This window comes from Hyla sarda, chromosome 5, assembly GCF_029499605.1.
Source record: "Hyla sarda isolate aHylSar1 chromosome 5, aHylSar1.hap1, whole genome shotgun sequence".
Taxonomy (NCBI): domain Eukaryota; kingdom Metazoa; phylum Chordata; class Amphibia; order Anura; family Hylidae; genus Hyla; species Hyla sarda.
Genome location: NC_079193.1, coordinates 177,400,354 through 177,426,346, shown reverse-complemented (window position 1 = coordinate 177,426,346; position 25,993 = coordinate 177,400,354). Strand labels below are relative to the sequence as shown.

The 25,993-nt window shown below is 41.6% G+C and overlaps 1 protein-coding gene across 1 annotated transcript in view; it reads right to left on the bottom strand.

Moving 5' to 3' along the window:
- Positions 1–454: 454 nt before the first annotated feature.
- C5H18orf21 (chromosome 5 C18orf21 homolog) overlaps positions 455–25,993 on the bottom strand; it is a 41,656-nt gene continuing 16,117 nt past the window's right edge. Inside the window, exons 3-5 of the mRNA XM_056520810.1 lie at positions 15,210–15,409; positions 5,986–6,191; positions 455–3,478 (exon numbers count right to left, since the gene is read on the bottom strand). Of these exons, the coding sequence (XP_056376785.1) occupies positions 3,322–3,478; positions 5,986–6,191; positions 15,210–15,409 (563 nt within the window). The 3' untranslated portion in view covers positions 455–3,321. The remainder of the gene's footprint in view (positions 3,479–5,985; positions 6,192–15,209; positions 15,410–25,993) is intronic.

The window sequence follows — 25,993 nt, the reverse complement described above, 5'->3', positions numbered from 1 at the left end:
AAAAACACACATACCATCCAGAACATAATCCTATTATTTTTGTTCAAGCTGAAGCACAGGCAGGGAAAACCCCAGTAAATGAGGGTGGGACTAGCACTCCTCTGTGCTCACTCCAATCCTATTAGACTGCAGCATACAAAAAGGAGGAGGGTTAAAGAGCAGCCTGCAGTGATTGGATGAAGAGACCCACTTAGGGAGGAAGATGAGTCATGCAGAGTGAGGACAGGCACGCCCCCTCCAAAGCACAGGATTACAAAACAAGTGAGCAAAAGATAGAAGGTATTGGTGAGAAATATAGGTGCTAGACACACAAAAATTATATCTGCATGATCAGGATTAGATACTGAGTAACATAACTTTTTGTGGCATGTGACAAGCATGCTTTAAAAATGAGTCAACGGAAAGTCCTTCTGACTGACGTAACTTTCTTTGTGTGGCAGCAAAATGCTAGGAGATTTTTTTTTTTTTTTTTTTTAATGAAGGCTAATTAAGCCTCTTTCATATATGTGCACTGCCAAAGGGGTTTCCCTCCGACAATGTAAAAAAAAAAAAGTACCAGAGGGAAACATAGTAGAACTGATCCCATTCATTTAAATGGGACAGTTCACATTCATCCAGCATCTCAAGTTGAACGCTGGCTAGTGGAACATGCTGCGTTCCCCAGTCTGGCATGCACAATCAATTAACGTCAGATTCTAAACAAACATCAGTGGAGAGCCAAGTGCTAGAAACCCTGTTGACCAGAACAAGCAACTAATGTGCCCTGCCACTCCTTTAACCCCTTAAGGACTCAGCCCATTTTGGCCTTAAGGACTCAGACAATTAAATTTTTACGTTTTCATTTTTTCCTCCTCGCCTTCTAAAAATCATAACTCTTTTATATTTTCATCCACAGACTAGTATGAGGGCTTGTTTTTTGCGCGACCAGTTGTCCTTTGTAATGACATCACTCATTATATCATAAAATGTATGGCGCAACCAAAAAACACTATTTTTGTGGGGAAATTAAAACGAAAAACGCAATTTTGCTAATTTTGGAAGGTTTTGTTTTCACGCCGTACAATTTATGGTAAAAATGACATGTGTTCTTTATTCTGAGGGTCAATACGATTAAAATGATACCCATTATTATATACTTTTATATTATTGTTGCGCTTAAAAAAAAAATCACAAACTTTTTAACCAAATTAGTACGTTTATAATCCCTTTATTTTGATGACCTCTAACTTTTTTATTTTTCCGTATAAGTGGCGGTATGGGGGCTCATTTTTTGCGCCATGATCTGTACTTTTTTTTTATACCACATTTGCATATAAAAAACTTTTAATATATTTTTTATATTTTTTTTAAATAAAATGTATTAAAAAAGTAGGAATTTTGGACTTTTTTTATTTTTTTCGTTCACGCCGTTCACCGTACGGGATCATTAACATTTTATTTTAATAGTTCGGACATTTACGCACACGGCGATACCAAATATGTCTATAAAAAATGTTTTTTACGCTTTTTGGGGGTAAAATAGGAAAAAACGGACGTTTAACTTTTTTATTGGGGGGAGGGGATTTTTCACTTTTACATTTTTTTTTACACTTGAATAGTCCCCATAGGGGACTATTCATAGCAATACCATGATTGCTAATACTGATCTGTTCTATGTATAGGACATAGAACAGATCAGTGTTTTCGGTCATCTTCTGCTCTGGTCTGCTCGATCACAGACCAGAGCAGGAGACGCCGGGAGCCGCACGGAGGAAGGTGAGGGGACCTCCGTGCGGCGTTATGAATGATCGGATCCCCGCAGCAGCGCTGCGGGCCATCCCATCGTTCATTTAAATCGCGCACTGCCGCAGATGCCGGGATCTGTATTGATCCCGGCACCTGAGGGGTTAATGGCGGACGCCCGCGAGATCGCGGGCGTCGGCCATTGCCGGCGGGTCCCTGGCTGCGATCAGCAGCCGGGATCAGCCGCGCATGACACGGGCATCGCTCCGATGCCCGCGGTTATGCTTAGGACGTAAATGTACGTCCTGGTGCGTTAAGTACCACCTCACCAGGACGTACATTTACGTCCTGCGTCCTTAAGGGGTTAAAGCTAAATGGCACTGACTGAAACAGCAAATCCTTGGTGACCACTGTGATAAATATAATTTATTCCCAGTCGATAAGTAATAAATGCTAGGATATTTCTTTGACATACAAATGTTGTGCTTGTACATTATTGCTTGAAAACAATTCTCTTCAAGATCAAGTTTAGCAATATTTAGATTTTTAGGAGGGATGCAACAACATTTTGGCAACCAAAAATTATCAGCCAAAAATGGTGCATTCAGCATTTTGCAGAAAGGAAAATTTGTGAGTGTGTGTGGCTTACAGTAGGGGGTGTGGTTTGTGCCCTACATATGTCCCTGACCTATGAAGCGAATTCATTGCGTGTCCGGAGCGGCTGCTTCACTTTACCTCTGTTCCTGCAACGTGTACAACTCCAGTCTCAATGGCTTTCCGGACTGCCAGGGCTGTACTGCCTCCTCCTCACTACCAGGTGTTGTGGAGCTCAGAAAAATGGTGGGTAGCGGAGAGATGAAGAGCGCAGCGCCATGCAGCCGTAATGTCAAACTGAGAGGAAGGCCTGTGTGTACCCCCCTATAGTGTCCCTGCCCCTACAGTGGATACGCCCCTAGAATGTGTCCCCTCTGTGTACCCCTTTTTATGTGTTCACTCCTACGGTGTGTCTTCTCTGTGTACCGCCCTTTAGTGTCTCCTCCTCTTTGTGCCCCTCTACAGTGTGTCTCCCCCCACTCTCTGTGTACCCCCTACTGTGTCTCCTCCTACAGTGTGTCCTCTCTTCTCTGAAACCCCTACAGTGTGTCCTCTCCTCTGTGAACCCCCCCCCCACAGTGTGTCCCCGCGTGTACTCCACTACAGTGTTTCCTCCTCTGTGCACCCCCTACTGTGTCTCCTCCTCTGTATACTCCCCAATAGTGTGTCCTCTGTGTACCCCCTCCTCTGTGTACCCTCCCCACAGTGTCCCCTCCTCTGTGTACCATCCTCTGTGTACCCCCCAACTTATAACTTATAGTGCAACATGCTGGGAGTTGTAGTTTTGGTTTTGATCAGCTGCAGAGCAATAGGCTGTGTAAAATTCTAAGATAATATGATTATAATATAACAAAAACTATTTTTTAAGTGGGTAGGGAAAGTCCTTTTCATTTTTCTGCCAAGCACATGCTACATTTTCGTTTTGCTCCAAAATTTTCATTTTGGTGCACCACTATATTTCAGTGTAAGTCCTGAGTTCACAAAATTACATAGTTATTACATCAATCATGAAAGAGATGTAAGAAAATTTTGCAAATCTTGCTTTTTATCTTGCTCTTTTTCCTCTTGACTAAGGAGCATTTTTAACCTTGAAAAATGGAACTTGCCCTTCTTTGAAGATTTCGCTACTGTGGCTGGTGAAGATGTAGCAGAGACACATGACCTGCAAAAATTGTGTGTAGATCAATTATATTTATATCAGGTTATAAAACACAAATCATATTACAGATCATAAAGATGTAACTAGGAAGGATTTTTAGAATTTAGAAGACATTGCGGAGTCAAAGGATGTGGAGTCAAAGCATCTAATCCTAAAACTAAATTTTTTTTTGACAAAGACAGACATTCGTTATATGGGTCAAAATGTTCCTGTTCTCTGAAAAAAAATTATGTGACACTAATCATATAGATTTTTTTTGATTGGGTGCCCAAAATAGTTGGCAGAGGTGCAGTAGACATCTCTGATCTAGATTTTAGTATGGCTTTTGACACTGTCCCACATAGAAGAATTTGCAATAAACTGCAGTTTGAGTTTAGACTCCCATAGTGTTGAATGGATTAGGCAGTGACTGAGGGACAACAGAGGGTTGTAGTCAATGGAGTATATTCACAGCAAGGTCTTTTTACCAGTGGGGACCTCTGGAATTTGTTCTGGGACCCATTGGCTGGCATTTATCATTGTAGGTGTAAGTAAAGCCCTTTTCTACACCTTTTTTTGTGTAAAAGCACCAAATTTATATAATGGTCAGAGAGCATTTGATAAATTTTGTGCAGGTAAACTTTTTCTGAAATTTCTCTCTTCACGTACACCAAAAAGCTAAGCTAGGTCTGAGCTGGTGTAGTTTTAGAGACTTTTCTCTTATTTTTTTTGTGAAAAGGCGCAGTTCATAAAACCCTTCCATATCATGTGTATTACCAAAATCAGTGGAATGCCACTCAGTGGATTGCAAATGTGTAAACCAAAAGGCGCAAAAATGATGCAAATAAACCCTCCTTGCGCCTTTTTTATGCCTTTTGTACACACAAAAAATAGTCTAAAGACAATGATAAATGTCGGCCATTCTGTTTTATATTTTTATTAGTGATATTGCAGGTCTCAATAGTAAGGTATTGGTCTTTTTGCTGATAACACAAAGATTTGCAAGGTTGGGTTCACATATGTCTGGAATCCAGCATAAGTGAACTCAGCCTAGATCTCGACGCAACTGATGCCATGAATGATAACAACATGCATCAGTTAACAGCTGTATGGCATCCGCCATACATTGTTTCTGGATGCTGGACAGGGGAACGCAGAATGCTGCATTCCTCTGTCTGGTGCCTTCCGGCGTCAAAATTGAGACGCTGGATGATTGTGAACTGTCCCATTCAAATGAATGGGATCAATTCTACCATCAGTTTCACTCCAATGCATGCCAGAGAGAAGCTATGCTGGATGCCCAATATAAATAAACCCAGCCTAACAGGGTTGATGTTCCTGAAGAGATACGCCAAATGCGAAAGGCTTTAGGTTAACTACAGAAATGGTTAGAACTCTGACAACTGATATTTAATGTGGATAAGTGCGTAAAATCCCCAAGACAGAATATAAGAGATTAAATAGAGTCATAACCTTAGTATCTAAAGAAAGGGATTTCAGGGTCATTATTTCAGAAGACTTGAAGGTAGGCAGACAATGCCATAGAGCAGCAGGAAATGCTGGAAGAATGCTTGGATGTATAGGGAGAGGTATAAGCAGTACAAAGAGAAGTGATCATGCTGCTGTACAGAACACTGGTGAGACCTCACTTGGAGTATTGTGCGCAGTACTGGAGACTGAACTCTCTCCAAAAGATATCCTTCTAGAGACAGAGAAAAGCTACTAAACTAGTACATGATTGCAGGATAAAATTTACTAAGAAAGGTTAAAGGACCATAACATGTATAGCTTGGAAGAAAAACAATACAGAGGGGATATGACAAAAACTTTTAGATACATAAAAGGAATCAACATTGTTAAAAAGAAGTTAACTATATTTAAAAAAAATAAAAAAAATAAAAATAGGACACAGTTTTAAATTAAAGCGCAACAGGTTTTTGCAGTAATATCAGGAAGTATTACTTTACTGTGAGAGTTAGTGCCATGTTATGATGTTCAGAGCGCTAGAATTACTTTTTTTAAGGTTTTCATTCAGACACATGTATAGATAATTTATTATCTTAAAAATTGGCCTAAAACAGAGACAGTGGGATGGTACTATAGTCCAGTTACCAAATTCTTACATACAAAGTGATTTGAGGCAGGAAATCAGCAAGAGGGGTTGGCTGGATTCACACAATAGAATTTCCTCACTAACTCCACTTCTCTATACAAAAACCATGTCAGACATGTAACTTGAGGGAGATTCAAGCAGAATTTCCATGTGGAATCCTCATCCTCAATTTGCCAATTTTCTAATTCTGTAGTGTGGACTCAGCCTTAGTATACAAGCAGATTTTTAGACTTAATGTGAGGCTATTGCAGAAGTTTTAGAGCCTACTACAGATTTGCCAGCAAAGTCAATCTCAATATATAGACACATAAAATGTTCATAAGAAAAGGAACTTTACTTTAAAATCTACTTTATATAGATTATACATGGCTGTATAAAAAATAAATCAATAAGCACATATGTAAAAAATATATTATACCTTGGTGTTAGTACAGGGCTTCGCGTTTTAGAACTAAGCTTCTCATCGCTGTAAGAGAGGTTGACTTTTCGACTGGATCCAGGTTTTCTTAAATCAGGAGATCCAAAATTCCTCATGGTCTTGGGCGTACCTGGACTGTTGGCAATAACGATTCTGCTTTCTCCAGGATACTTGGAAACCATTTTGCATGTATTGCATGTAACCACCTAAAACAGATATAAGAGGATAACAATGAAGTTAACCCATGTTAAAACACACTATTTTGTTAACTATAACACTTACATAATATACTCTTAAGTCAGAAATAGAAAACTAATATTTAAATTAAGCCAACTTGAGATAAAGTATACATGGCAATACCGAGGTAAAAGCTGCCATTCTGTAAAGGAAAACTAGATATCTGTTCAGCCTGTAGATGAATCTGGCTTTCTGACGAGCCACTGATTTATATAGCACTATTGATGTAAACTGGGTTGCGTCAATAACGGGATAGCCTACGGTACGGATGTCTGCTCTAGTATCAATCACATCCTAAAATATAATACCATTTTCACAGAACTAATGTTCTCTTGCAATTGATTTGCAGAGTATAGTAGAAATAAACAAAAAGGTATGTAAAAAATGTGTACCCATGTTTAGATATACATTGTTTTCTTCATTTTTATATTCATTTATTGGTCTGTTCTCACCGCTATTGTCTAAAACCTCACACAACATCTTGAAATCCAGTTAAAAATTTAAGGTATGTGGCATTATATATTTTATATATACACACATTCCCCACGATTTGGGGAAAATGTGCGATTATGGAGGTATATATTGTGATGTCTATATGTGTTTGCGATAAAATAAACAAATGGTTAACTCACCCCCACCCCGGGATTGAATATGAAATAGGAATTTAACTTAATTCCTTCTCCATTTCATGTACCGTACCTGGCCTCTGCACACATTCAGAGTCTCATTGCCTATAAATAAAGGGGTATTTTGGGATTCTCTTTTTTATTTGACAATGCTACAGGGGCTGTTAAGTTAGTGTAGTTGATAATATATAGTATCTGTACCTGTGTTTCATGGTGGTCTTCTAATTCTTCTGTGATTTTTTTTCCCCAAGGTTTATTTTTAACAGCATACAAAATGAGTGTTGTCTAGGCTTTCCCAGGTTGCAATGCGGCTTGAGACATTACATCACTAGTCAGCCGATCAGAGGGAGCCTGTTTTAGCTTCAATTGGTGGAGCGACGGCTGGATGGGAGGCAGATCATTCTGTTTTTTGCAACAGCTGGAGGCACTCTGGTCAGAAAACACTGGTCTATTGCATTGAATAGATCACAGGTGTGCTTCAATGGGTGGGGTGGCTGATGTGTGATAGGGAGAAAAGTGACCTAACACTTACAAACAAGAAATAGCCTCAGCTTTGTGGTAATCTCACATCATCTTATGGGGGATAACCCCTTTGAGTTACTTCCTCCCAGCGCTTGGAACTGCTGGGAGAATCAACATTCTGATGCACGCCACCAATCAGCTGGGACATCGGCCAAGCCAAGGGGCAGGTTATCGCAGAATTTTCCTGGTGGGACGAATTAAGATATCAAAAAACACAATGCAATTGAGATACATTGTGCAGGCCTAACACACACACACACACACACACACACAGTCGTGGCCAAAAGTCTTGAGACTTTTCGATTTAACAAAGTTTGCTGCTTCAGTGTTTTAAGATCTTTTATTCAAATGATTCTTTCTATGGTATACTGAAGTACAATTATAAGCATGTCATCATTTATTTTTTTTTTAAATACATCAAAGTTATGTACTCAATGGGGGAGATTTAGCAAAACCTGTCTGGAGGAAAAGTTGCTCAGTTGCCCATAGCAACCAATCAGATTGCTTCTTTCATTTTTAACAAGGCCTCTGCAAAATGAAAGAAGCAATCTGATTGGTTGCTAAGGGCAACCGGGCAACTTTTCTTCCAGACAGGTTTTGATAAATCTCCTGCAATATCCTAAAACTTCTGCATTTCGTCCTGACATTTCAGCTTCTGGGCCAAATCCTGACTGATGTCAACCCATTATTCCCTAATCAATGCTTGGAGTTTGTCACAATTGGATTAGAGGTTTGATCACAGGATTGAGATCTGGGGGCGGGGGGCTTGGGGTGCCACACAAGGGGCCTCAGGATGCTTTACTGTACAATACTTACGGTGGTGCTCACATTTTCTTGCCTCAAACTGTCTAAAGAGGGCATTAACAGATAAAATACATTTACCACAGTCCTCTGCTGCCAAATTTCTGCATTTCGCATAGAATGTCAGTCTGTTTTGTAGAGAAGGGACGACTTTGCTGCCTTCTTCAGCAATCACAATAGATTACTTAAAAAATGCTCTGCAGCTGACACAAAACTACTAGTTTTCAGTCAGCTGCAGAGCCAGTGTCAGGACATGCTGAGAGTTGTAATTACTAACCAACTACAACTCCCAACATGTCCTGACAAAGCCTATGGCTCTGCAGCGGACCAAAACCAGTACAACTCCCAGCATGTTGCACTATAACTTATACTATACTGCTATATAGAACAACATGCTGGGATTTGTAGTTCTGGTTTGAGTCAGCTGCAGAGCCACAGGCTGTGTCAGTGCATGCAGTTAGTTGCTTACTACAACTGCCAGCATGTCCTGACTGTCTATGGCTCTGAGCTGACCCAGATCTCTGTGTACACTGGTGAAGGGGGGGGGGGGGGGGAGAAGGTCTCTACACACAGTAGACAGGAGAGGACAGGGCAGAGTGGTCACCAAACGGTCCCGTTCTCTAATGGATGAGGTGCCAGTGGGGTGAAACCTAGACCTTCCGGGCGGGGAGTGTAGGACAGCCTGAGGCTACACTAGGCAATGGTGCTCCTCAGTGTCTGCTTCCTGGGCCCCAGGAAAGCGGACATCTGGATCTCCGGGCTGTAGTGCGGAGCTTAATGCAGGCCCGAGACAGGAGCGGAGACTCAGCTGATTCGATCAACTGACGGCCAACCAGACACCTGGCCTGTCTCCATGCTACCCAGATTATACAGAGTACACAAAGACATACCACCTGTTATCTATCCACCCACTGCAGCATAGCTACACACAGTATTAGGGTAGATTAACACCATGTTTTTGCAATACAGTTCCCATATACGTTTTCAATTTGATGGAACTGTATTGAAAACCGTATGCATTGACTCTCCATTGAAAACCGTATGCCAAACGATGCACCCGGTTGCATCCGTTTTGCGTCTTGTACGTTTTGTCCGTTTTTTTCCCGTACCCAAAAACGTAGCCTAAGAAGGTTTTTGGTCCTGGTGAAAAACCGTATAATTTTTAAACATGGGAGTCAATGGGAACCACAGAGAACCTAATAGGCGTACGGTTCCATCCGGTTTACACCATACGGTTTTTTACTTTGCACAGTTTTTTCCTTGAAATTTCAATCAAACAAGTGAAACTTTATTCATAATTAAGTGAAAAGTTAAAAACTTACAATTTTTTTTTTTTTAAACGGACGCAACCGGACATCATTTTTCAAACTGTATACTGTTTTTAAACATACGGATTAAATTTGTACACACGTTTTTATACAGTTTAGTCAGGATGCCCCATTTAAATAAGCCTATGCAGTTCTGGGCGCCGGGCAGGTGAATTTTTCAGGCATTTATGCCTGCTTCAGGCTAAATGCCTGAGGAATTCACATATAACGGGGCAATCACTCTCGCCCCATCACTAAACTCCTAGAGACTGCAGCTGTATGCTACAGCCTATAGCGAGCCTCGCAGGACGTCTGCGTCCCAGCGTAGGCGCGTGCGATGAGGTCACTCAACGCGCACCTCTGTCAGGACCGAGGACGCAGTCAAGCAACATAACCGACATCCCTCTAAGCCTGCCAGAGCGCACATGGGGACAGAGGACAGGTAAAAGCAGGTGAGGGGGTTTGGTGAATCAGTGAAAGATGTGACAAAATATAATGGCACCAGGGGAGCTGAAATATAATGGCACGGGGGCTGAAATATAATGGCACAGGGAAGAGGGGGGCTGAAATATAATGGCACATGGAGCATCAAAGAAGTGGGAATATAATGGCACAGGGGATTGATATGGCACAGGATGGTAGCAGCTTTTCTTTTTTTTTTAAACTAATTTTTATTAAAGTTTTTGAAGAACACAGAGACAAAGCAAACAGCAATGAAGGGATAGCAATCCCAAAAAAGAAGGTGAAAGTACAAGAAATACAGCAAAAATCGTTGTGCAAAATGTCAGCACTATATAGTCAATTCACAAAAGACACTAGACGAGAACAAGAAACAAAAAAGGAGGGGGGGGGGAAGGGAGGGGAAACACAGAGACAACGAACCAACATCAGGGTAGGACCAATGGGGAAAATACAATGAAAAAGAGAGAGGAAAAGTGAGAAGCAGGGAGTGGGGAAAAGAGAAAGGTGGATCAGGCGGATCCTCCAGCTACATAATTGTCCCAGGGATCCCACACAGACAGGAATTTCAGGACAGTATTGTTTAGAGAGGCGGTAAGGTAGGTAGCAGCTTTTCTAATGCTGATACTGGTACTACAGTTTGGAAAGCTCTGACTTAGGGAGTATAATTGTTTAAATGGGATGCCCTACCTGCCTACCTGATGGGAGTTTTATCTATCTGGGGCCTGTCTACCTACTGGGAGAGCTCTACCTAATGGGGTGTCATTTCTATATGGGGCACTGGCTGGGAGACCTACCAACTGGGGGGGGGGGGGAACATACATAGATAGATATATATACATATATATATATATATATATATATATATATATATATATATATATCTATATATCTATATCTATATCTATATATCTATCTCTGAGGCCCTATTTACATACTAGGGGAGCCCTTCATGCCTGCCTACGTGATGAGGGGACATATCTACCTGAAGGGGGAACTACCTATTTAATGGGGCGGACTTATCAGAGGCCCTATCCACCCAATGGGGTGACCTACTAGTCTGCCTATTAAGTTTCTATTAATAAAGACATTAATTTACAGACTATTTTGGTTGAAATAATTTTATGTACCAGGACAAGTGGATCGTCATGAGGGACACGTAGATTGTGTTCCGTTTTAGTCCCTTGGACAAGTTTTTTTTCCCACACCCCCGTTGTACTACCCTCATTTTGGTTGTTGTCTTTTTTAGATAGTATGGATATATGTATAATTTCCATGAAGGGTAATCGATATGTGCATATATATCTGCTGAGAATTACTGTTTCAGCTCTCAAAGAGTTCTAGGTCACACTTATCGACTGAACTCTATGTTATCACATACACAATGGCTACATACAAGTCCGCAATGTGATATAACTGAACCAAATGCTTTTAACTAATCGTTTAGGACACAGTAAACACTATTAAGCCATTATTATAAATTGGAAAGGTTAGCTGTCTGGCAGGCAGAAAAAGCCCTCTCTCCTCAAGCCAAATTTGCCCTTGAAATCTGCATACCCTACACATGAGCACACAGAAGGCAATCCAATTATCTGTTAGTCACTGATGAAAATTGATCTAGCAAGAAAGCTCTAGTGATATAATCTATCAATTTACTAGTTACGTAAAACAAGGCTATGTGCGAAAAAGGAAAGCAAACATTTTTCCTGCGAAAATGAAACACAGGTTTATTGTGCACACAAAAAGTAAAAATATAATATATAATAGCATATATATATATATATAACAGGTTTCTCCCAGAGAGGGAAATAAAATGAACATAACATTTATTTAATGGGGTACTCCAGTGGAAAACTTTTATATACGGTATAATATTATATATATATATATATATATATATATATATATATATATATATATATATATATATATATATATTTATTATATCTCGACTGGTGTCAGAAAGTTAAACAGATTAGTAAATTACTTATATTAAAAAATCTTAATCCTTCTAGTACTTCTTTTCTTCTTGGAACATAGTGTTCCCTGCTGACATCACGAGCACATTGCTCTCTGCCGACATCTCTGTCCATTTTAGGAACTGTCCAGAGCAGCATATGTTTGCTATGGGGATTTTCTTCTACTCTGGACAGTTCTTAAAATGGACAGAGATGTCAGCAGAGAGCACTGTGGTCAAGATGTCAGCAGAGAGTTCTGTGTTCCAAAAAGAAAACCATTTCTTCTGTAGTATGCAGCTAATAAGTTCTAGAAGGATTAAGATTTTTTTTTATAGAAGTAATTTACAAATCTGTTTAACTTTCTGGCACCAGTTGATAAAATAAAAATTAATACATTTTCCACCGGAGGACCCCTTTAAGCAATTTATAGTACAGGCTACTTGGCTCCTGCAAGATCTATTCCGCAAACTTGCCAGAAAATTTTCACAAAAATATTTTTACCATCGTAATCAGATGTTCAAAAGTTTAGAGATTTTAGTAAGAAGGACAAAGAAACAAAATTAAAGTAGTCCCTTACTACAGTCACTAGAGCAGTTTTTCCCAACCAGGGTGCCTCCAGCTGTTGCAAAACTACAAGTCCCAGCATGACCGGACAGCCAAAGGCTGTCCGGGCATACTGGGACTTGTAGTTTTGCAACAGCTGGAGGCACCCTGGTTGGAAAACACTGCAATAGAGAGATCTCCAGAGAATTGGTGCTACTTACCTCACTGTGGTGGACAACAGCCACGAGCACTCTGCTTTTCAGCTGAGACATGACAAACTCTGAAGAACATGCTGTGAAACTAACAATATCTGAACACTGTCTCAGCACAGAAGGGGAATGTAACACTGTCAAGACCCGTTCATGTCTTCTTTTAGTCCCATATTTGTCAGGAAAACTTTCTGCATTTTCAGTGAATGTATCCATTGTACACCATTAACCCATGATCTGCCAAAAGTATGTCCTACTGGCAACAAACTAAGCCAGCATACATAGTCACACCTTTTGTTTGCAGCATTTAATACACTCATTGACAAAATATAAATAAGAATAATGCACCAAAGAGAAGTTGTTGGACTCCAATAATGAAATATTGATGGATGTAAGTGGTTAAAATGTTAGAGCAAAAGAAAATGTTTAATGGTGAAAAACCGTACAATTGAAAAAAGGCTCTGGTACACTGTTGAGCTGCCCCTAGCCTGGATACAGATGAGATACAGCTGTAATCATTTACATATCTGACAGACATAAATGAATGCTGGGTTTTGCAGCAATCTGATATTTCTATGTAGATGCATTATTATTATTTTGTCAATGAGTGTAGATTAGTAGACTCCCAGAGTAGACAGTTAACCTGTTAAGGCATAGGACATAACTTTACGCCCTTGACGTCGGGGACCTAATGCACCAGAGTGTGAATATAGGCCATGGAGCGTTAAAGGGGAACTCCAGTGGGAAACAATATGTTTTCAAATGAACTGGTGCAAGAAAGTTAAACAGATTTGCAAATCACTTCTATTAAAAAATCTTAACCCTTCTAGTACTTAGCTGCTGTATACTACAGATATACTACAGAGAAATGTATGTAGTTCTTTTCTGTCTGACCACAGTGCTCTCTACTGACACCTCTGTCCGTGTCAGGAACTGTCTAGAGCAGGAGAGGTTTGATTCTAATCTGGACAGTTCCTGACACGGACAGGGGTGTCAGCAGAGAGCACTGTTGTCAGACAGAAAAAAAAAAATCACAAATTTCTCTTTTTTTTATTTTTATTTTTTTTACCAGCAGCTAATAAGTACTGTAAGGATAATCATTTTTATTAGAAGTAATTTACAAATCTGTTTAACTTTCAGGCACCAGTTGATTTGAAAACATTTGTTTTCTACTTGTTTTTTTCACCGGAGTTCCCCTTTAAAGGGGTATTCCAGGATTTTTTATTTGACTTTGCTACAGGGGCTGTAAAGTTAGTGTAGTTCATAATATAGTGTCTGTACCTGAGTAACGGTTTTCTCACAATTCTTCTGTGATTTTCACCCCAATATTTATTTTTACTAGCATACAAAATGACTGTTGTCTCAGATTTTTCCCAGTAACTAATGCAACAGCCGTAGGCACCCTGATTGAAAACCACAGGTCTTTGAATGGATGCAGCTCATTTTTGTTTCAATGGGTGGGGTGGCTGATGTGTGGGAGGGAGGAAAATGGAATTTTGTAGTCAATTTTGTAGTCAAAAGAAGAAAAGTCAAACAGGAAATACAAGTTCAAAAAAAGCTAGCCACAGTGTTATGGTAATCTCACAACATAGCCATTTAGCCCCAAGACAAGCGCAGATCCTTCCTAAGCATGTCCATTACTGTCTGCCAGGTACGTACTAAAATCACCTTATGGTGGAGAACCCCTTTAAGTGACTTTGAAGATAGTGCAGGAGCTAGACACCTACCGCTTTTCAAGGGCATCTGCGATCTGGTCGCTTCTTGTCATTAAACCTTTAGATGCAGTGATCAATGACAATCACAGCATCTAAAGGAATAAATGAGCCATCCTGGCTAGCTCAAGGGGCTCATTGGACCCCAACAACATGGTCGCAGGAGTCCAATGAGCTAACACGGCAGTGGAGAGTCCCCTCACCTGCCTGGTCGGCTCTCCAGTGATGCAGCCTGGGCAAGCCAGGCTGCATCAGTTAAGCGCTGATCTTACTTTGAACATTAAATTCTATATGGCGGCCGCAGCGGAAATAATTTGGTAGTAGGATTGCTCTGCCCTGTGCCGACATGCATGAACATGTTCTTTCTTTGCGCGGATAAATTTAAGTGGCGGACAAATTTTAACAGTGGGCCATGAAAAGTAATGCAATTTCTTCCAGGTATGGAAAGTTTGGGCTCAGAACGGAAGGACTCCTTAAGCATGGATTTTGCTGGAATGTGCGGTTGACACCCCTTCGGCAGTATGGCCGACACCCCTGAGAAATAACAGTTTTTTTGGAAACCACATATCTATATGGAGCACTAGAGACATAAGGTGGTAATCACAGGGATATGAAGGGGATAATGGAATGAAGGGGTTATGGAAGTGATCACAGAGATGATGTAGATTGTGGGATGGGGGGGGGGGGGGGGGGGTAAGGAGGGGGCACTGATCCACAAAGTATTTGTGATTATACTACAATTGCTTAAAGCAGGGTGGAGAGGGGGGATTGTGTAAATGTTGCAGCATACTCCCCTTACACTTCCCAATAGTGGTGTTGATCATCAACAAAATATACAATGGGTTCTTACCAGATAACTCCTAGAAAGTTTATATTTCCTGAGTAGGTTTGTTTGCTTCAAATTAAGTCTGTGGCATTTGGCCTCCTTCTTTAGCAGATTTTCAATCTGAGGTGTTAGCTTCATTTTGGGCTTGAGACGGACTTTATGATTATCAGGCAAACGGATTTGGAAACAAAATGGACAGATTCCTTTATCATCTTTTTTCTTCTCTGCAACAAACAAAAAGCATTGCCAAGTAATATTACTGCCCGTTGCAATAAAAGTATACATGCAGTTACAAATTCTCTCTCACTGCTGGGCCTGTAAAAAGGCATTGTATCCTTTAAAGGAGCTTGTTATGGAACTCAAAGTGGTTTGACCTCAAGGGTAGGGTCACACGTGCCGTATCTTGCTGCTGCATATTTCTTACCCATTGAAGTCAATGCCTAGCAAATCAGCTGTGTATTATGCTACCCACTGACTTCAAGGGGTAGGGAAATAAGCAGCAGCCAATACACAGAAAAATACATGTGTGATCGTAATGAATTAAACTTGAAGAGACTGAACTTTAGACAATCTATTACAATCTTTTAAATTCAGCAAGGAGATAGAGGGAGCATTCGGCACAGCAGAGCTGCTGTGGCAGGAATACAGTTGAGTGGAAAATGGATGTCAAATGGAAGTTCCTGTAAGTGAGTGATGCTCAATTCATAGAAGGCAGATCCACAAAACGTATTCCAGAGAGAGAAATGTAAGAATGGCACTCACCCATCCGGCTGCAGGAACAGTGATATTGTGCAAGAGCAGGCAAACAATACAGCATCGGGGGGAGAGGGACGCCGACAGAGGTGGGGATAGCTATTTCACACGTATCACGTGCTTCTTCAGACCACTCTGTGGTCTGAAGAAGCACGCCATACGTGTGAAATAGCTATCACCAGCTCTGTCGACGTCCCTCTCCCCTGATGCTGTATTGTCTGCCTGCTCTTGCACAATATCACTGTTCCTGCAGCCGGATGGGTGAGTGCCATTCTTACATCACTCTCTCTGGAATACAATCTTTTAATACTGACTTTCCAAAAAAAATTTAAATAAAAAATAAAAAAAAAAAACAGAATTCAGTGCTATACTTTTCACATAATCTTGGTAAGATTGTATCTAATCAGCGGTAGAGTTAGGCAGCGGTGGGAGACCCGCAGTAAACTGTAGATGGGATGTAACATACTGACAACGGAGGAAGACATGCAGTAATCAGTGGATCATATGTAAAAAAGAGGCAGATGGATCATACTGACAGCGGATGGAGATGGTAAACTGTTTATTACATTCCACTGGTTACCAAGAGTCTACCTCCGCTGTCAGTATGATCCAGCTGATTTACAGTTCACTGCTAAATTCCCTCCCTCCACTGTATCACTACTGCTGCCTAAGATTACGCTAACTACGCTACTCCTTAACCCCTTAAGGACCAGGCCGTTTTACACCTCAGGACCAGAGCGTTTTTTTGCACATCTGACCACTGTCACTTTAAACATTAATAACTCTGGAATGCTTTTAGTTATCATTCTGATTCCGAGATTGTTTTTTCGTGACATATTCTACTTTAACATAGTGGTAAAATATTATGGTAACTTGCATCCTTTCTTGGTGAAAAATCCCAAAATTTTATGAAAAATTTGAAAAATTAGCATTTTTCTAACTTTGAAGCTCTCTGCTTGTAAGGAAAATGGATATTCCAAATAAAAAAAATTTTGATTCACATATACAATATGTCTACTTTATGTTTGCATCATAAAATTGACGTGTTTTTACTTTTGGAAGACACCAGAGGGCTTCAAAGTTCAGCAGCAATTTTCCAATTTTTCACAAAATTTTCAAACGCACTATTTTTCAGGGACCAGTTCAGGTTTGAAGTGGATTTGAAGGGTCTTCATATTAGAAATACCCCACAAATGACCCCATTATAAAAACTGCACCCCCCAAAGTATTCAAAATGACATTCAGTAAGTGTTTTAACCCTTTAGGTGTTTCACAGGAATAGCAGCAAAGTGAAGGAGAAGATTCTCAATCTTCATTTTTTACACTCGCATGTTCTTGTAGACCCAATTTTTGAATTTACAAGGGGTAAAAGGAGAAAATGTATACTTCTATTTGTAGCCCAATTTCTCTCGGGTAAGCACATACCTCATATGTCTATGTAAAGTGTTCGGCGGGCGCAGTAGAGGGCTCAGAAGCGACAAGGGGATTTTGGAGAGTACGTTTTTCTGAAATGGTTTTTGGGGGGCATGTTGCATTTAGACCCCTTAAGGAACGTAACAAGGAATTAAGTGAGCCTTAATAGCCCACAGGTGTTTCACGACTTTTGCATATGTAAAAAAAAAAAAAATTATTATTTTTTCACTAAAATGTGTTTCCCCCCAAATTTCACATTTTTGCAAGGGTTAATAGCAGAAAAGACCCCCCAAAATTTGTAACCCCATCTCTTCTGAGTATGGAAATACCCCATGTGTGGACGTCAAGTGCTCTGCTGGCGCACTACAATGCTCAGAAGAGAAGGAGCGCCATTGAGCTTTTGGGAAAAAAATTGTTTGGAATGGAAGTCAGGGGCCATGTGCGTTTACAAAGCCCCCCGTGGTGCCAGAACAGTGGAACCCCCCACATGTGACCCTATTTTGGAAACTACACCCCTCACAGAATTTAATAAAGGGTGCAGTGAGTATTTACACCCCACTGGCGTTTGACAGATCTTTGGATCAGTGGGCTGCGCAAATGAAAAATAAAATTTTTCATTTTCACGGACCACTGTTCCAAAAATATGTCAGACACCTGTGGGGCGTAAATGCTCACTGTACCCCTTATTACATTCTGTGAGGGGTGTAGTTTCCAAAATGGGATCACATGTGGGTATTTTCTTTTTGGGGTTTATGTCAGAACCGCTGTAAAATCAGCCACCCCTGTGCAAATCACCGATTTAGACCTCAAAATGTACATGGTGCGCTCTCACTCCTGAGCCTTGTTGTGCGCCCGCAGAGCATTTTACACCCACATATGGGGTATCTCTGTACTCAGGAGAAATTGCGTTACAAATTTTGGGGGTCTTTTTTTTCCTTTTAACGCTTGTGAAAATAAAAAGTAAAGGGCAACACCGGCATGTTAGTGTAAATTTTTTTTTTTTTTTTTTTTTTACACTAACAGGCTGGTGTAGCCCCAACTTTTCCTTTTCATAAGGGGTAAAAGGAGAAAAAGCCCCCCAAAATTTGTAGTGCAATTTCTCCCGAGTACGGAGATACCCCATATGTGGCCCTAAACTGTTTCCTTGAAATACGACAGAGCTCCGAAGTGAGAGCGCGCCATGCGCATTTGAGGACTAAATTAGGGATTGCATAGGAGTGGACATAGGGGTATTCTATGCCAGTGATTCCCAAACAGGGTGCCTCCAGCTGTTGCTAAATTCCCAGCATGCCTGGACAGTCAGTGGCTGTCCGGAAATTCTGGGAGTTGTTGTTTTGCAACAGCTGGAGGCTCCGTTTTGGAAACACTGCCATACAATAAGTTTTTAATTTTTATTGGGGGGGACAGTGTAAGGGGGTGTATATGTAGTGTTTTACTCTTTATTATGTGGTAGTGTAGTGTAGTGTTTAGGGTACATTCACACTGGTGGGTTACGGTGAGTTTCTTGCTAGAAGTTTGAGCTGCGGCGAAAAATTTGCCGCAGCCCAAACTTGAAGCAGGAAACTTACTGTAAGCCTGCCCGTGTGAATGTACCCTGTACGTTCAGATGGGGGGGGGCAAACCTCCAGCTGTTTCAAAACTACAACTCCCAGCATGTACTGACAGACCGTGCATGCTGGGAGTTGTACTTTTGCAACAGCTGGAGGCACACTGGTTGGAAAACCTTCAGTTAGGTTCTGTTAACCAGTGTGCCTCCAGCTGTTGCAAAACTACAACTCCCAGCATGTACAGATCACTGAATGGCATGCTGGGAGATGTAGTTATGCAATAGCTGGAGGTACGCAACTACAACTCCCAGCATGCCGAGACAGCTGATTGCAGTTTTGCAACATCTAGAGGGCTACAGTTTTAGAGAACACTGCAAAGTGATCTCCAAACTGTGGTCCTCCAGCTGTTGCAAAACTACAATTCCCAGCATGTACTGACAGCAAACAGTTGTTTGAGCATGCTAGGAGTTGTAGTTTTGCAAGATCTGGAGGGCTACAGTTAGAGACCACTGTATAATGGTCTCAAACTGTACCCTTCAGATGTTGCTAGGCAACTCACCGGCTTCCGTCGGATCCAGCCGCACGTCATCGTCGCCCGCAGCCTCCGTCGCCCGGATCGGTAAGTGGATCTTCGGCGCCGGTCCCCGTCGTTTCCCCGTCCTGCCCCGCCTATTGTGGGTGGGCAGGACGGGGAAAATGAAAGTAAACCCCCCTGCCCCGGATCTGCTATTGGTGGTCGCGTCTAGACCACCAATAGCAGGGATAGGAGGGGTGGCACCTGTGCCACCTCACTCCTATGCCTTCAGGGGGATCGTGGGTGTCTTAGACACCCGCGATCCCCCTCACATTCCGGGTCACTATAGACCCGTAATGACCCGGAATCGCGCAAATCGCAAGTGTGAATTCACTTGCGATTTGCCGTGATCGCCGACATGGGGGGGGTCTGATGACCCCCCTGGGCATTTGCACAGGATGCCTGCTGAATGATTTCAGCAGGCATCCCGCTCCGATCCCCGCCCGGCGCGGACTAGAACTGCCCATGACGTAAATGTACGTCCCTGGTCCTTAAGACCCAGGGTGTCGGGACGTATCGTTACGTCATGGGTCCTGTAGAGGTTAAAGGAGTACTCCACTGGAATATTTTTTTTTTTTTTTTATTCAACTAGTGCCAGAAAGTTAAACAGATTTGTAAATTAAGAAACAATAGGGTATGTGAAGCTCACAAAATATATGCGGGGTTAACTGAAAAACTCTCACACCCAAATGAGAATTAAAGGACATGTCCGGTGCTCACTTTTCTTATTGTATCCGTTCCGGGCTGCAAAAAAAGAAAATAAGCTTTCTCTTGCCTGCCTACGCTCCCCCGGTGCTCCGGTACAGGCGTTCGGTCCCCGGGCTATATTCTTCTTACTTCCTTTTAGCCCGGTACGTCACACGGAGCTTCAGCCTATCACTGGCCGAGGCGGGACATCGCTGCGGCCGGTGATAGGTTGAAGCTCCGTGTGACATGCCGGGCTAACAGGAAGTAAGAAGAATACAGCCCGGGGACCGAACACCTGTACCGAAGCACCGGGGGAGCCTAGGCAGGTAAGAGAAAATTTGTTTTCTTTTATTTTTCAGCCCAGAACGGATAAAATAAGAAAAGTGAGCACCGGACATCTCCTTTAAGAAAGAAAATATAAAAAATAGGAGACTCAGTCCTCAACTATATCACTCAAAAAAAGTGTATGATGGATGGATGGTTCAGATGAAAAACATTAACTTTCCAGACCAATTAAGGTTATAATATTTAATGTAAGAAATAGCAAAACAATCCTAAAATCACAGCCGTAGGGCCCTACAGCTATGTGAGATTAAAATTATTTATAATAATAACAACAACATTAATTTCTATCACAAATGGTAGATATGCCCTGGGGAGTAAGAATATTGCTCACATCTAGTGGATCAAATAGATTATTGATATGTAATGTTATATGATATATTCCTGCAGAGAAGATATAATGGCAATAAAGTGCAACAGCAATATAGGATTGATATATCCCTACAAGGAATTATATCCCTGCAAAAAAAGTAGCAACAGTGTCCCTGCGAAAAAAGATGTAGCAACAGTATGTCAATATAGCAACAGTAGCGTGCCGGCTTTGGATGAAGAAAGACTATAGATGATCCTGTAAATGGATAGCAAATAATAAACCAGTCCTATGTAGCAGAATTATATAGTAGAATAAATCCTGCAAAGGAAACTCAATACTGAGCGCTTGAGAGTTCTGCGCAGAGTGAGAATCACACACCCCACATAGAGGCTATGAGCCCGGCTGGTATTACCAGCTGTGCCAAAGTTAGAAGAACAACACAGGCACCGAAGTGCCACTCACCCACTCCGCGTTGGTCCCGATGTCTGGGCTGTCCTGCTCTAGCTAAGAACGGTGGCAGCACCGGCAAGTGCAGCCGCCACGAGCTCTTGGCGTGTGACGTAGCGGGTGGATGGTCACGTGTTGGGCAGTCAGCTGGTCGGATGAAAGTGGGCCGACTCCGTGATTTTGTGGAATTGGTAAAGCCTCTGTAACTCAAGTGGGTGATGAATTATCCTACGCAGAGAAGATAACTTTAGTCCGGCAGCTGCTAGTATATCCAATGGTGGATCCGGTAATCAGGTGTTTCCAAGGGTCCGGCAGAACTAGTAGTCCTTCATCTCAGGCAGCACAGCATAAAGGCAAAAAAGTCCCCATGTGGAGGGGGTAAATAGTCTCTCCAAGGCTTAAGAGGATTTGAACCGGGATGGTTGGTCCAAAAAAATCAAAAATTAAATAAAATACAATTGCAATTGTATAAACATCAAACGCGTTTCAGGGTGTAACTGGAGCATAGGCCGCTCCAACCCCTTCCTCAGTGGTAGAAATGTAGTGGATGAGTAGATATCTTGCTACTTTTATATGGTCTAGAAGTGTCACAGCTGTAATTAAATCCTGTTTGTTACAAGATGTGGGATGGATTTAGGTTATATGTAAACTCTGCAAATTTAACCAATGCATAATATTGGGAGCAAAAAAATCAAGACATGAGAGAGAAAAAGGCAAAGATCCAAAGAAACTCATAGAAATATGAATAAACAGGTAAGACCAATAAGTGAATAAAATAAAATTGTATGTAAATATATATGGGAAAAAAAGTAAAATTAAATTAAATGAAAATAATGTGATGATGGATATGAAAGTAGAATGGATATACAGTGGTCCCTCAACATATGATATTAATTGGTTCCAGGAGAACCATCATATGTTGAAACCATCATATGTCGAGTACTTATGTCTATGTAAAAATGGTAATTGGTTCTGGGGCCTCGGAACCATCGTATGTTGAATACATATCTCTATGGGAAACTGCCAATTGGTTCTGGGATGACCATTGTATGTGGAGTGTATGGGGAGTGTACAAACCAGGGTGCCTCCAGCTGTTGCACAACTACAACTCCCAGCATGCATGTACAGCCATTGATTGTCTGGGCATGCTGGGAGTTATAGTTTTGCAACAGCTGGAGGCACACTGATAGGGAAACATTGATGTATGGGGTGTATAGTGTGTATATGTATTGTATGTGATGTGTGACATCGCATACAGTACTGTACAGTTCTTTAAATACCTTCAGGGGGGACAGAATGTCCTCCATTACGATCCTGCCGACTACAGCTCTATAGGAAAGGAAGGGGAGGGCAGTCAGCAGCTCATTGGATGCCTGCAGCAAGATGCTGCAGGCTATTGGCTATGGCTGCACTGGGGGGGCGGGGCTTACACGGAGCTCACAGTGGAAGCCTGTATGAGTTAGCAGGACAGCATGTGAGTAACAGGAGGCAGAACGGGACACACGGGGCACATTAAACAACTGTCAGTTGCTGAAGTTGTCAGCGCTGTCAGATAGCTGTTTGTATGATGGCCCCGACACACAGCAGCATCATATGTCGATGCTGCCTTCAACATACGATGGGCTCTGAGAGGCCATCATATGTTGAAATGATCATATGTCGGGGCCATCATAAGTCGGGGGGTCACTGTAAAAGTAATCTAAAATATATATATATATATATATATATATATATATATATATATATACATACAATTTTATTTTATTCACTTATTGGTCTTACCTGTTTATTCATATTTCTATGAGTTTCTTTGGATCTTTGCCTTTTTCTCTCTCATGTCTTGATTTTTTTGCTCCCAATATTATGCATTGGTTAAATTTCCAGTGTTTACATACAACCTAAATCCATCCCACATCTTGTAACAAACAGGATTTAATTACAGCTGTGACACTTCTAGACCATATAAAAGTAGCAAGATATCTACTCATCCACTACATTTCTACCACTGAGGAAGGGGTTGGAGCGGCCTATGCTCCAGTTACACCCTGAAACGCGTTTGATGTTTATACAATTGCAATTGTATTTTATTTAATTTTTGATTTTTTTGGACCAACCATCCCGGTTCAAATCCTCTTAAGCCTTGGAGAGACTATTTACCCCCTCCACATGGGGACTTTTTTGCCTTTATGCTGTGCTGCCTGAGATGAAGGACTACTAGTTCTGCCGGACCCTTGGAAACACCTGATTACCGGATCCACCATTGGATATACTAGCAGCTGCCGGACTAAAGTTATCTTCTCTGCGTAGGATAATTCATCACCCACTTGAGTTACAGAGGCTTTACCAATTCCACAAAATCACGGAGTCGGCCCACTTTCATCCGACCAGCTGACTGCCCAACACGTGACCATCCACCCGCTACGTCACACGCCAAGAGCTCGTGGCGGCTGCACTTGCCGATGCTGCCACCGTTCTTAGCTAGAGCAGGACAGCCCAGACATCGGGACCAACGCGGAGTGGGTGAGTGGCACTTCGGTGCCTGTGTTGTTCTTCTAACTTTGGCACAGCTGGTAATACCAGCCGGGCTCATAGCCTCTATGTGGGGTGTGTGATTCTCACTCTGCGCAGAACTCTCAAGCGCTCAGTATTGAGTTTCCTTTGCAGGATTTATTCTACTATATAATTCTGCTACATAGGACTGGTTTATTATTTGCTATCCATTTACAGGATCATCTATAGTCTTTCTTCATCCAAAGCCGGCACGCTACTGTTGCTATATTGACATACTGTTGCTACATCTTTTTTCGCAGGGACACTGTTGCTGTATTCAATTGTTGCTACTTTTTTTGCAGGGATATAATTCCTTGTAGGGATATATCAATCCTATATTGCTGTTGCACTTTATTGCCATTATATCTTCTCTGCAGGAATATATCATATAACATTACATATCAATAATCTATTTGATCCACTAGATGTGAGCAATATTCTTACTCCCCAGGGCATATCTACCATTTGTGATAGAAATTAATTTTGTTATTATAAATAATTTTAATCTCACATAGCTGTAGGGCCCTACGGCTGTGATTTTAGGATTGTTTTGCTATTTCTTACATTAAATATGATAACCTTAATTGGTCTGGAAAGTTAATGTTTTTCATCTGAACCATCCATCCATCATACACTTTTTTGAGTGATATAGTTGAGGACTGAGTCTCCTATTTTTTAGATTTGCAAATTACTTCTATTAAAAAATTTTAATTCTTCCAGTACTTATCAGCTGCTGTTATGTTCTACAGGAAGTTCTTTTCTTTTTGAATTTCCGTTCTGCCTGACCACAGTGCTCTCTGCTGACACCTCTGTCCATGTCAGGAACTGTCCAGAGCAGGATAGGTTTTCTATGGGGATTTGCTCACATTCTGGACAGTTCCTAAAATGGACAGAGGTGTCAGCAGAGAGCACTGTGGTAAGGCAGAAAGGAAATTCAAAAAGAAAAGAACTTTCTGTAGATCATAACAGCAGCTGATCAGTACTGGAAGAATGAATATTTTTTAAATAGAAGTAATTTACAAATCTGTTTAACTTTCTGCCACCAGTTGATTTAAAAAAAAAAACTAATGTTTTCCAGTGGAGTACCCCTTTAAGCCGGGCCCAGAGTGTGTGCGCTGCCATGCCAACTAGGGAGCAGTGGGAGAGTGGCCGCTAGATCCGTAGTAAACTGCGCAGTTTACTATGTACTCGCACTAAACTTTATGACATTGGTAAGAACCAGGGTGAAGTATGAAAACCAGTCTCTCACAGACACCCCACATGTCCCATGAGTACCACTTTCTTAGGAGTGCTGTAATGGTCAAGTCTCCTTGCTTAAATAACCACTATGATTACCTCCATATCTGTGTGTCTCAGAAACCCACCCCATCATATACAGGTGCGGCAGCAATGCAAGGAAGTGATCAGGGATGGCACCATGTCTGTGACACATGTGATCTGTGTCCAGGGCAGCCATTTCAGTCAATGGGCAAATGATCAAATCACTGTATCACTAATATGCCATCATTTTAGAGTTAGTTGTGGCCAACTTCTGGGATCACCACAAATGACTGGAGCACAGCTGTGGTGTAGCACTGCATCCCCATCACTGTTTGTTCTATGCCTAGCTATGTCTATGCTGCAGACACCCAACTGTGCAGGGAATGCCAGCACAACCCAAGAGAATGGGTCCGGTTGAAGTTCCCAGCACAGCCAACTGACCAGGATTTCAGGGAAATTAGGCAGGTGGGTTTAATGTTATGGCTTAAGGTTGTGTTCACATGTTCAGGTTTTCAATTGCAATTAATGAATTCAAAGCCAAGAACAGGTCGTAAATTTAGGACACATATAAAGAAGGCTGAGACTTTTATGCTTTGTATTCAATAAGTAACCCCATAAATGTACAGTGGTGCAGCGAGTAACTTCGCGCACAGCGCTGTACATTTACGGTGCGGCTACGTAACAGGCGCAGGAGCAGCACTCGCCACATGCATGTGAGCTCTGGCCACCAATAATGGCGGACATCAGTGATCCCACCATTAGCCCCTCAGATGCCGTGATCAATGCCGATCATGGCATCTGAAGCATCTGCAGGGCTTAAGGGGGATTCAATAGACCACCCGCAGTGCAATCGATGAAATGTCCGATCTATTAAAATATTATGTTAACTATCCCATATGATGACCGGCGTAAATGCAACAAA